Source organism: Triticum dicoccoides, chromosome 1B (genome assembly GCF_002162155.2).
Source record: "Triticum dicoccoides isolate Atlit2015 ecotype Zavitan chromosome 1B, WEW_v2.0, whole genome shotgun sequence".
Lineage (NCBI taxonomy): Eukaryota > Viridiplantae > Streptophyta > Magnoliopsida > Poales > Poaceae > Triticum > Triticum dicoccoides.
In genome coordinates, this window is record NC_041381.1 from 14,421,463 (window position 1) to 14,434,067 (window position 12,605).

The 12,605-nt window shown below is 42.8% G+C and overlaps 2 protein-coding genes across 2 annotated transcripts; both read right to left on the minus strand.

The window, feature by feature from the left end:
* Positions 1-1,998: 1,998 nt before the first annotated feature.
* On the minus strand, positions 1,999-3,880 carry LOC119316140 (PH, RCC1 and FYVE domains-containing protein 1-like). The gene is made up of 3 exons (XM_037590492.1): positions 3,691-3,880; positions 3,044-3,257; positions 1,999-2,654 (listed from the first exon to the last, which is right to left on the minus strand). Exons 2-3 carry the CDS (start codon positions 3,226-3,228, stop codon positions 2,528-2,530), a joined length of 312 nt encoding a protein of 103 aa, XP_037446389.1. The 5' UTR covers positions 3,229-3,257; positions 3,691-3,880; the 3' UTR covers positions 1,999-2,527.
* Positions 3,881-5,971: 2,091 nt separating this feature from the next.
* On the minus strand, positions 5,972-12,084 carry LOC119316129 (PH, RCC1 and FYVE domains-containing protein 1-like). The gene is made up of 5 exons (XM_037590485.1): positions 11,552-12,084; positions 8,294-10,344; positions 8,034-8,180; positions 6,998-7,539; positions 5,972-6,556 (listed from the first exon to the last, which is right to left on the minus strand). Exons 2-5 carry the CDS (start codon positions 10,196-10,198, stop codon positions 6,427-6,429), a joined length of 2,724 nt encoding a protein of 907 aa, XP_037446382.1. The 5' UTR covers positions 10,199-10,344; positions 11,552-12,084; the 3' UTR covers positions 5,972-6,426.
* Positions 12,085-12,605: the final 521 nt, after the last annotated feature.

The following is a 12,605-nucleotide window of genomic DNA, read 5'->3' on the forward strand; positions in this document are numbered from 1 at the left end:
AAACCAGGCTTAGGGGGCATCAAGTCGGTGAAGTTCGTCCAAGAGCAATCCGATCAACTCAAGGTCACTGATGCTTGTAAAAGAGATGGAATTGGGTTCTTTGGCTGGGTAACCTCCTAAGCACCAAGGAAGTCTTGCTCAGTGTTCCTTTCAAGATGGACCATGCTTGGACAGAATTAGAGAGGGAAGCAAGGCTCAAGGAGCAGTTTCTGACTTGGCTCACAAGGAGTCCAAAGAAACCCATTCTGAAGATGGAATGAACTATGAAGCCTGAACTGTCAGTGAGTGACTCGGTGATCATGCTACTGGAGATATTTCTTGCTTTGTTTCCCCTTCCAAATTTTCCTGTAAAAAATAAGGATGGGTTAAGGCATGGATATTAATTTACATGTGTTTAATCATTGGTTGTGCATGATCGATGGGTGTGGACTTTCTTTGAATAAACCATGTTTACTTTTTAGCGATATATCTTTTATGTCATTGCAAGAAAGAAATCATGCTGATCCATGCTACACTGGCACAAGATGACATCAGTTTTCGAGAATTATATTTCATAGCTGATAAGTTTCTTTCTTTTCTTGCTGCTAGAAGCCTGAAGAAACCCATGAAGACGCAATGAGCTATGAAGTCCGCGTTCGACCATGCCCGAGTTATGATGCTACTGGACAATATTTCTTCCTTTCATCAAGGCCTGGATGTTAATCTACAACCTTGTGATGTGTTCCGTTGGATGGAACATGTGTAAACTGTAATTCGTTGTGCTTCTTTCTGAATATGGAATGAACTTTTGACTTGATGATGACAGAAAAATATTTTTCTAGCTGATAGGTTTCTTTCTGAAGATGGAATAAAGTATGACCTGATGATCTTCTTTCTGAAGATGGAATGAACTATGACCTGATGATCTTTCTGAAGATGGAATGAACTCATAGAAACATATTTTGTATCTCATAGGTTTCTTCTCTTGTTGCCCGAGTGATGACCTTGACGATCATGATACTGGAGAATGATTCTTGCATAATTTCTTCTTGCTATTCTTCTGTTTAAATAATGACGGGTTAAGGCCTGGTTGTTAATTTACATCCTTGTTCAGTGTTGTGTTAGATGGCACACTTGTACAGTTTAATTGGTTGTGCTTTGTCCTGAAATTGCAATGTTAAGTGTACTGCTGAGTTCAGTCAAGTGCACTCCTTGAATAAACCATGCTTATTTGTGTAGCAGATTACTGATCCAATGTTTTTACCAGTAAATAAGCTGTGTTGAACTTCTAAGAATTATTGTGTAGCTGATAGTTTTCTTTCTTTCATTGTTACTGCTGCATAACTGACTTTCAGCTACTCCATGATTTATTTGCCATGCCAACTGAACAACAAAAACCAGATTGTAGCAATATCTTGCAATTATTACATCTCAATCTGCAGATAACATGAGCAGTGGAGCAGGAGGCTCCTGACTAATTAGCTAATGACCCACCATATGTATCTTGTCAGCCAAATATCTTAAGGTTTGACCATTTATAGAGAAAATTCATCATCATTTACACACAAACTGACAATACTCTGTCTATCACTTGATACACCTTTTTTCATTCAAGGATTTGAGCATATATATATACATACAGGTACCACTGCAGGACTGAGGTCACTGAAACACACTTAAAAGAAGGATAAAAATAATGTAAACAGAAAAACTTCACCCAACAGCAATTGCTAGTATGATACATAGCTCTCTGTCTTATCAAAGGACTAAAGGTAGCATGGACAACGGCACAGCTCTCTGTCTGATCAAATCCTTGTGAGATTTCTTTCGGTACACCTCCATAAAATTTTTGGAAGAAAGTTATTTTCATACCATGCTAGTTAGGCTACGAATCAAGTTAGGTTGTTAGTTTAGCCCCAATTCTATCCCTGTTGAAACCCATAGCCCAAAATGTTAGGCTGCATTTCCTCACCAGCTACCAAGTGAATTTTCAGGATCTTCGACAAATCTTAAGATTCGGAAAGTCACCACATTCATACATGCTGGTGAGATTGACAAAGTCACCACACACACATATGCACCTCAGTCAACAGGTACATCATCTACAGCTGGACAAATAGCCTAATGACGTCAAGCTCTGCCGGGCGAACAGGTTCCACCACTAGGTACTTATTCAACTAAGCTCTGCTTAAGACAATAGATGCACTTTTTGCTTCACATAACAAGATTATTAATGGGCTGGGTTTTGACAAGACCAATAACTAGTTAAATAGACTACATTAACCTCACAACTAATGGGTTCAGTTCTACTACATTATGCACATTACACTAGGATAGGGCCCATGCTACGGCCTATGGTGATTAAGCACCAACCGAACCTTACTTACCAGTCTCAATATCACAGTATCAAGAGACGATAAAGATCACATATGGCGGGTCTACACCCCAGTACACATATGACATAACCCTTAGTTTCGTTCACGATATGCTGCTGCTCATTGATGGCTGGCCTTGCAGTTTGTGCGTGAAGAAACAGGAAGGTACGTTATTAGGCCGAGTGGGTCGAGGCTGCTGACGACGCTCGTTGGGAGGTCCTCACGTTGTATCGCTCATAAACCTTCTCGCGATTCTCTTTCCACCAATTCTCAGCCTGATGCTCCCCAAAGCGCGTTTTGCTGCAAATTAAAAATATCTCAGAAGGAAGATGCCAACGCTATTAATGTTTTGCAATGAAATATAGGCTTGTCAGTTGTCAGTAGAGCAGAAGCTCAGCTACAGACTGAAACAGAACTGTGTTTAATGTGAACACGATAACCTGGAGTTCTCCTTTTCCGACAGTGTTTAATGTGGAAAAGATAACCTGAAGTGCTCTAAATATGATTATAAACTAAATGAACTGTCAGACCTATTGTTGCATATGAACTCACAGGACGGTAAAATATTGTCCAATGACTAATCAAGTAACTAGCATATTGCACTCATGAGTATTCAGTGAGTTGTTTGCATGCGCAAATTGCAAAGCAAACTTGGGAGTAGAAAGCATGACAGGAAACGGCTTAATCACCTGAACCGAACCCTCATCAGCTCACGAGTGCCATCACCGAGGTCCTTCAGCTTCATGAAAACGCCAGCTTCATACTCTTCCAGCCATTCATCATGCAAGTGCCTGGCAGCGCCGTTGCCGTTCACGCTAGGGTGGGCAGCAACACGTGGCACGGTGCCGGTTGGAGTCTGCACTGTTCCATCCATTCTGCCTGTACTGCTAACAGGTGATGGAACTGGGTGCAAAGTATGCTTAATTAGCTGGACATGAAAAAATAAAAAGACTCTAAAATTAAGCAGAGCAATGGCATCATTCCTCCTGGCCGGGCATCGCATCAAAACGCAAGCTGGAGATGGAAACCAATGGCAGCCACACTTTCAGTTGAAAAATGGGAAGAAAACAAAATTCCCAATTTATGTAAACTGTGGGAGGTTCCTAAGCAGCGCATTAATAAAGAGGGCTGATCTATATTGCTAGAGCTAGTGGTTTGGGGAAGCCTCGCTAGGAGGATGAAATCGCTGAAAAAATGCAATATTTTCTTCAGCAAGAGTAAGAAAAGACTGTCCATTGGTAGAAATCAAAGGGGTGGGAAGCTCGGCGGCAGGAGAGCAGCCTGGAGTAGCTATCTTTGATTGCAAAGACAAAACGCGTGGTTCCACGGAAAGTACCTTGAGATCTCTGGATCTGGGAGCAGATGGTGCGGCGGCGCCCGATCCGGGAGAGGTGGGAGAGGTGGGAGAGGTGTCGGAGGTGCGGCGGCGCCGGGTCCGGCGAGGCGGGAGGCGGTGGCTCTGTCGGCAGCGCTGCAGATGGGGAGAGCGAGAGGGGATCGGGTGAGTGGGGTGGGGGAAGGGTGGGTAGGGTTTGGATTGGATGGTCTTGATTGGTAGGGAGGAAATTTACACAAAGCCACCACATTTACTTGGGTTGTCACATAAGACCATCTCTAGCAGATCCCACGTAAAACTGGCCAACTACGCTTTTCCGGTCGTTATACGGGACGGCCGCCCGAGCAGATAGCCGAAAAAAGTCCTGGCCCGTAAAAAGTTTACGGGCCCCCGATCCGGCATATATGCCGGCTTCCGGCCGATTTAGGGTATCCGCCCTTCATTTCCTCTAGCCCTCTCCATCGCATATCGTGTACTCCGGCGAGAAATCGAGCGCGCTTCGGTAGCCTTTTTTCTGTCGGATCGAAGCTACCATGGCGTTCGCCGGTGCGGGGCGTGGCGGCGGAAGGGTGTTCGACGACCGGGGTGGCTTCAGGTGACGCGGTGGAGGCAGCGCGCGGCGGTTTCCTAGATGCTCTCACTAGAAGCATTTCCTAGATGCTATAGCACTGGTTAGATCCATTTTCTATGGGTCCTTCACTCGCTCTTGTCGCCCTTCTATCGGTCTTTTATTTGTTCTTTCACAGATTTTTCCGATTTTTTTTGTTTTTCACCTGCTTTCTTTGTTTTTATCAGTTTCAACTTTTTTATTTCTTTTTTTCTTCATTTTTCTTTGATCATTTTGTTTCTTCCTTGGTTTCACTAGCCTTTTCTTTTATTCATTTTTTCTTTGGGTTTCTATGCTTCTTTCTTGGTTTTAGTTGGTTTTCTTTGTTTCCATTCTTTTTTTTATTTGTTCTTTTTTTATTTCATTGTATTCTTTGTTTCTTTGTCGGTTTTGACGTCTACCTTCTTTTATACAGATTGTTAATATTTTGTATACATAAGAAACATTTTCTCGTATGCGTTTAACATTTTTCAGTTACATGATTAAAAAATTCTATACATATTTAACAGTTTTTCAAATGCATAATTAACATTTAAAAAAATTAAAACTCTCTCTCTCTCTCTCTATATATATATATATCCAAATATAATCAAAAGTAAAAAAGATAAAGGAAAACACGCGAACAAAAAATTGAAAATAAACAGAAGAAAGGAATGGGCCTGCCCATTTAGGGAGGGGCTTGAGGCGAGCGCACCCTAGGTTTCTCTATAAGCGAAACATGGCGCTGCCCCTTTTCTTTGTTTTTGTTCCGCGGTTGGCAATTAATTATTAACATGGCATTTACTCAAAAAAAATTAACATTGCAATTTACCTCCTCCTCCTCCTCCTCCTTGTATACACACTATGTTGATTTTAGTTTTTTCAGTGTACTCATCCTTCTTACAGTTGTATTATTTTTTTCAAAAGCCAAAGCTTTCTATGTTTAGCAAAGTTTAGGTTTTAAAATAATACCAAATAAATTAATATGAAAAATATATTTCATGATGGGTCTAATGATACTTATTTAGTATTGTAGATATTGATATTTTTCTCTATAAACTTGGTCAATCATGGTGGTTTGATTTTTTTTAAAAAAAATATGCACTTTTTTAGAACGGAGGGATTAGGATTTTTCCCTTTCCTAAGAAAGAAAGGTTTAGCTGGCCTCCTGGCCTTGATGGACACATCGATGTAGGATTTGTTTTTTTTTCAGTTGGAAGAGAGAACGGACAAAAAATAGAATTGTCTTCTTTGAGTGAAAAGATGATCCTTAGCATGTAGGGAAAAAATTGTATGCATTATATTAGATGCCATATTTTAGTTACATATTTTCTCGTAGCAAATTTTAGTCACAACAAATATCCTTTCTACAGATAATTCATTGTATATCACGCTTCTATCAAGAAAACACTAAATAGGTTCCAGTCTACATTTTTTTTGTTTAAACAACATCTCTAACATTTTAAATTTTTCTAAAAGAGATTCTAGATGTACATATAGTTGCGACTAAAATAGGTCTACTATTTGGTGCCATAGATCTACAAAGTTTCCTTTTGTGAAGCTCACGTATCAAAATTTTATTAATGACACGTGGAGCAAATATATATGTAATGTCAATTTTCATTCTGAGAGACTATCTTTGCAACTATTTCTCTGTAACTCCCGCAAAAAAAACCTTTATGTGTAAAATTAGTGTGGCAACTGTTCAAATGTGGTCTAATTTCTGCAAGATATATATCCAGGTACAATTGCAGGACATAAGTTCTTTTGCAAAAATTTAATCATACTGAGTAAGCAGATAAAAAATAAATGAAAAAATAAAAAAAAACTGAAAAAAAAACCTTCACCTAGCTACAGTGGCTAGTGTGATCTATAACATGCCCTATTTGATCATGTCCTTGTATGTACATTACACTGGGACAGGTCCCATGCTACAGCCTCAGGCGATTCAACACCAACCAAAATCTCGACTTATCATCTTATCAATATTACAGTATCAAAAGACAGTAAAAATTGCAGCAGTGATCGCATATGGCGGTCTCCAGCCCGGTATGTATGACCACTGTTTTGTTGATAATTTGCTGCTGTTGGTTGGTCTTGCAGTTTGTGTGTGATGAAACCAGCATGTCACAGGTCATCCTCCGGGTATGCTAATAGGCCGGCCGGGTCGAGGCTGCCGACGAGACCCGTTCGGAGCTCCTCACGTTGTACTTCTCATACACTTTCTCACGGTTCTCGTTCCACCAATTTTCAGCCTGATGCTCTCCAAAGCGCCTACGGCTGCAAACAATAAATGTTTCAGAAGGGCAAGATGTCAATGTAAATAGTAAGATTTTGCAAGGAAATGTGGGCATGTCAGTCAGTGTAGCAGAAGCATAGAACAGAATGTATAAACACAACTCTCAGCAACACATCGAAGCAAAAGTAATACTAATTAGCCTGCTGAGCAAGATAACTGGAAGTTCTCATTTTCTGATGGTGTTAAATGTGGAAAAAGAAAGTGCTCTAGAATATGATAAGAAACTACAATTTGGTCGCATATGAACTTGTGGCCAATACAATATACTATAGGCTGTCTGGACGGTAAGATCGTGTCCACTGACTAATCAAGCAACTAGCATTGGAGTCATCAATGTTCCATGAGCTCTTTGTATTTGAAAAAAGAAAAGCAAATTTGGTAGAAGGAAGCAAACATGACAGGAAATAATTTAAATTAAATACCTGAAGCGAACCCTCTTCAGATCCCGAGTCCCGTCGCGGAGGGTCGTGAGCGTTATGTAAACACCTGGTTCATACTGCTCGATCCACTCGGCCTGTACTTGGTTGCTGGATATTGATATTGTCCCTCGAGGCTTGTATCCGTCCTCACCATTTTGAAGAGACCTAGCATCTATGCTAACATTATCATCAGTTCTGCTACTTGCAGACAGCATCTCATCACTATTGCTGTGGGCTCTTCGATGAGGGCGATCCGGTCCGTGAGGACTGGTAATTCTAAGGCTGTGAGTGCTGCCTTCACTATTTTCACTAATATTGCCTAATAATTTGTGTTGATTTGTGATTCCTCCATTTGAATGTGGCGATCGTCCAGAGTTTGGACTAGCTGCATTGAGCAACTCATTCCTTGCTTGGTGAACTTTTCCATTTATGCTAGAGTAGGTAGCAACATGTGGCTCGATGCCATTTGGACCATGTACTTGCTTTGCTTCATTGAAATCATAAGCTCCATGTTCTGGTGGTAACCTCTCAGCCATGTCCTTCAGCTACAATTTTCGAGAAAAAAAACACACTCAATAATGCATATTTAACAAATATTTCTGGTGAAAAGATGTACCCTGTTCTGTTTGAAAGAAACCCAGATGATAGATCTGAGATGTAGAAATAGCAGGAAGCGCACATTTGGATGGGGTGCTTATCTCCCTCCCTTTATGTTTATATTCGCAAATGCAGTTTTTAAGAAAGAAATGAATTTGATCACAATGCATCATTTTACTCTGTTTTCTTACAATGAGCTATCACAAGGCATTTTGATGATGCATTTGCCTGAAAAGTACCTCCAATACTCATGCAAAAACTATACTGTGAAAAGCCTATCAGGCATCTCTACTTTTCTCGGCGATGGAAGATGTCGTATCGTAGGAGAAGCACAGTTATATAAAAAAAATGACTATCTATTGTAATGCATTATGGTTTACGTTGATCAGTTGGCCCAATACAACATGATAGAAACCAAGAGAGCTAAAGCACTGAAAATTACCTGTGCCGTTAGAGATTTTATAACTTCCTTTGCAGCTTTGGATTTTGCAGACTCCTCTGCAACCAGTGTCATGGCCTCCTGTACTTTCTTGGCTGACTTATGCAGCTCAAGTTCATGATGGTCACAGCGATTTCTCAGGCTGTCAACCTACACAACATATAGAAGAAGTAGTCTAAATTTCTTGCGCACATACATACAGTGATTATTAACACCCAAGCAAATTTCTATCTGCTGAATAATAAAGAAAATGAAGTAGATACCTGCGCACGCAGCCTCTCAACTTCCTGGCTCAAGAGCTCATTTGCTTTCACCAGATTATCGGTGGCACTTTTCGAGAGAGAAAGGCCATGAGTTGTTGGAACTGGTGTTGTAGAACGTGGCGGGCTAGACCTGCGAGAGAAAGGGGAAACGGCTCTTGAACTGGTTACTGACCGGGCCGCTGGCGTTCGCGCTGCTCTCGGAACCGCTGGTCTGTTGAGATCCGCGCCACCGGAGAAAGCGATATCTCTCAGCTGCAGCAGCGAGCTAACTTGAGGGTTCCGGAGAAAAGACAGTGCATCAGTCTTCTTCCCCTGTTTTGCTGCCTTACTGTCCAAACTTCTAATCATGTCCATATTACTAGAGAGGACGGATCTTCCTACTCTAGCTTCTCCATTGCTTTCACCTAGAGCAAGGTCTTTCTTATTAGCTGAAGTAGAGGCATTCTTTAACTTGGAGTAGCAGGAATCACAAACACGATGCAGTTTCCCCGGACTAGGAGCCAATGCCGCCCTCAACGCCTTCCGTGAGGTGCATGCATTACAGTGGACAAGTCCACAGTTATAGCAGTTATGCCTCTTTCGGGTAAACCCGAATGGCTGTCGACACGAGGAGCACTGGGACTGATCGGCTCCAGAAACCCATTTGTGCAGGCATATGGCAGCAGTGAAGTTTGCACCGCAGGCTATGTGCCTAACAGCTCTGTCTCTCAATGCCTCGACCGTTGTGGGTACCTTCCGGTCCTCTATATCTCCATGGCCCAATCTCCCATTAGCTCCTTTGCCCCATGTAAAAACTTCACTTCTACTTGTCAAAACCGCAACATGGTAGGAGCCACAGGCAATCTGGAGAACATGCTCACTCGCAATCTTATCTTCAACTAAACATGGCCTCCCATCTGAATTCAGATTTCCGAGCTGGCCATAAACAGAATTGCCCATGGTCCACACTTTGCCAGAAGTTGTCAAGCCTACGGTAAGACTGTGGCCACATGCCACCCTGTAAAAATCATAATCAATAAGGGAAGCCACACAGGTAGGCTTGAGGCGTGCCTCCTTGTCACCGTGACCAAGTCGATGCTTGTCGCCATCTCCCCATGTGAATAGCTTTCCAGCAGACACAGTTGCGCTGGACTGAGTGACAATAACCTCTACGATGGCCGCAGTGTGCCACACACCGCATGCAACTGCGATTGTTTTCAGCCCTGACAGTGATTCTACCTCCCTTGGACACGAAATGCTCTTCAGATCCCCATGGCCTAACACCCCAAATGAACCATCTCCAAAGGTGAACAGTTGACCCATTGATGTAATCAAGGCTGTATGCCAGGTCCCACAAGAAACATAGGCAATTTGGAGACCTTCCAGTGGTCCAGAAATCCTCCTGGGTATCCAGTGTCCTACATCAGTGCCATGTCCTAGAAGTCCAACATTGTGAGTTCCATCTCCCCAGGTATAAAGCTCACCCGTTGTCGTCACAGCACAGGTATGGAACTCTCCACAGGCAACAAAATCTATGTTGCAGGCTGCTAAAGACTCGACGAGACGAGGGTGCACAGAATCTTCCCGTGTTCCATGGCCAAGGCGGCCTCCGGAATCTTCACCCCATGTAAAAACTTCTCCATTTCTCGTCACCAACGAGGCATGCCTGACCCCACAATCCACATGGTACACATCAAGGACTAAACTGGACTCCAACGGCTTTGGGAGCAGGAAATCAGTCTTCCCAGTTGATCTGATTACAGTGTCGGAACTTGTTCGTGCAGAGTTGTCACAGACAACTTCACCCCACACATAGACATCACCTAAGGAGTCACAGTCATCTTGTGCAGAACCATGGCTGGATGTGCTAGGGGCACTAGAGATGCTTGCTCTAAGAACATCCAACTGCGGCCCCTTTGTGTACATATTTGTCACATCTGATGTCCAAGCGACAACAAAGCAACGAGGATACTATCAATATACACATACGCTCACAACTGCCATGATAGTATTGTGTAGAATTACAATGCTGCTGGAGTTATAAGCTATAATAAGGTGGATGTCTCAAACACCTGCACATAAATAACAGATAAGTGTAAAGTGATTGTAGGGAAGCCGACGAAGACAAAAATAGAACTTCATGAAAGAGTGAAAGAAGCAAAGTATGTGCAGATAGCAGGTTATGAGATGCCACATAACAGTAGCATGGAAAGCAGACAGTACAATATATATTCAGTGGAGGTAACGAATTCAAGACTGCGTCTCATGAAAATAATTAAGCAGAACTAGTATATATTACAAAAAAGCAGGGCAGGTTTCCTAAGTCTTATATTGAGAAGAACGAACTAGTATTTCACAGGATGTCGGAACAAGTTTGCGGTATACAGTATAATTTTGACCCTTCAGGAGAAAAAAAAGGACAATAACTTCAGGTAACATTTTGTAAAAATTAGGTGAACCCTCACTGTACAACAGAATAGAATAGTTCACAAAAAAAAAATCCAGGATAAAATCGAAATCTGTACTGCATCATGAATTATCGGTAACGCTAATTGCCTACTTTGAAATCTGTACTGCATCATGAACCATAATTTCACAAATATCTGTTCTCTAGCTTCCCCAAAGGGTTGGCAAAGAATCATCAAGTTGTATCCTGAATTGGAAAAGAAATTTTTTTGCTCCTACGGTAGCAGACAAAACTACAGAAAAGCAGGGCAGGTCTGGTAAGTTCTATATTGAGAAACCGAACTAGTATTTCACCAGAAGGATGTGGGAACAAAGTTTGCTGTATTCAGTGTGACTTTGATCCTTCAAGGGGGGAAAGGACAATCACTTCAGGTACAGTAACATTTTTTTCTAAAAATAGGAGGGAGAACCCCAATTGTACACCAGAACAAAACAGGATGAAATCAAATCCTTTTTCCCTCCAGGATAAAAATCAAATTTTGTACTAACTAATCGGCTACATCGGGCATATAATCTCATAGGCATCCGTTCTCTGCCTTCCCCACAGGCTTGGCAGTAACCTTGCCCCCCAATTTCCTGACAGATTGTATCCTCAGTTGGACTACTTTGCTCCAACATTACCGGACCGAATCGGCATCAGGGGGCAGAGGCTACCTGAATCCCAAGAATCAGCAACAAGAAATCCTCAAGAACTACCAACGGGGGGGAAACAAAACAGCCACCTTTGCCGCCGCAGAGCACAGGCCCAGAACCAACCTCTCAAATCCGCATACACAGCACAAATTTCAGCAGGAAGGCGGAAGATTTGCTCACCGGAGCCCCGCGCGCCGCAGAAGAAAGAAACCGCCCCTCCTCCTCCTTCACCTCCTCCTCCGCCTAGATCCGCCCAGCCGGAGCGCCGCCGGACGAGGAACAGGTTCGCCGGCCACCGTACGCCGCTGGCGGCTGGAGAGGGACGGAGTCGGTGCGCTACCACCACACTCCCTCTTTTCTCCTCTCCTCTCTCTCTCTCTCTCTCTCTCTCTCTCTCTCTCTGACCAGCACAAGAAGTACTGAAACACACGGGTGGGTGACCGCCCTCACACTCCTCGCCCCGACCCTTTCTTTCTCCTTTCGGGTGTGCGCTCCGGATCCCCCGGCGGTGCTGCGGCGGCGGCGCCTAGTTAGTCGCCGTCATCATCACCACCCCACCCGCGCACATGCGCCTCTTGTGTTCTTGCTTTGGACTCTTCACTCACTCCACTCCCCTCAGCTCGCTTGTTTTCTAAGCCAGCCGCTCTCTGCTTAGTAGTTAACCACCCTCTGTCTCTGTCTGCTCCCTCAATGCAATGCCGCCATTGCCAGTGGAAAAGTAACCGGACCAGCTGGGCTCTGCTTTGGCATGTTCCCTGTGGCTTTCTTTAATCACAATCACCACTGCTGTGCTACTATGTGTTTAGTTTCTGTTTGGGATCTGGATGGATCCTCTTGTTCTTGCCACCATTCTTCTCATCTGGTTATGTCCTCTTTTCTGTCTAGAGATAGATTAATTGTTCAGTCTATGATTATCGCCGCCGAAAAATCCGATGTGTTGATAATGTAATGTGCTCTCTTTTTTTTGTCTCCGCGGAAAATTCGATGTGTTGATAAAGTGGTTTAGGTGGGTGATTTGGTCATTTGGTTGTTTTTATCAGGCTTGGTTTGCTGTTGTTCAATTATGGCCTGCTAAACATATCTTATACTCTGTAGGATATTGTCTGGAAGTATGTGCACAAAGAGGCAAAAAAGATTAACTGCGCAAGAAAATAGATAAACATGAGTATCATATAATTCACACTCCCTCCGATCCAAAATAAGTGTCGCGGTTTTGAACCGGGGTTACTTCTAA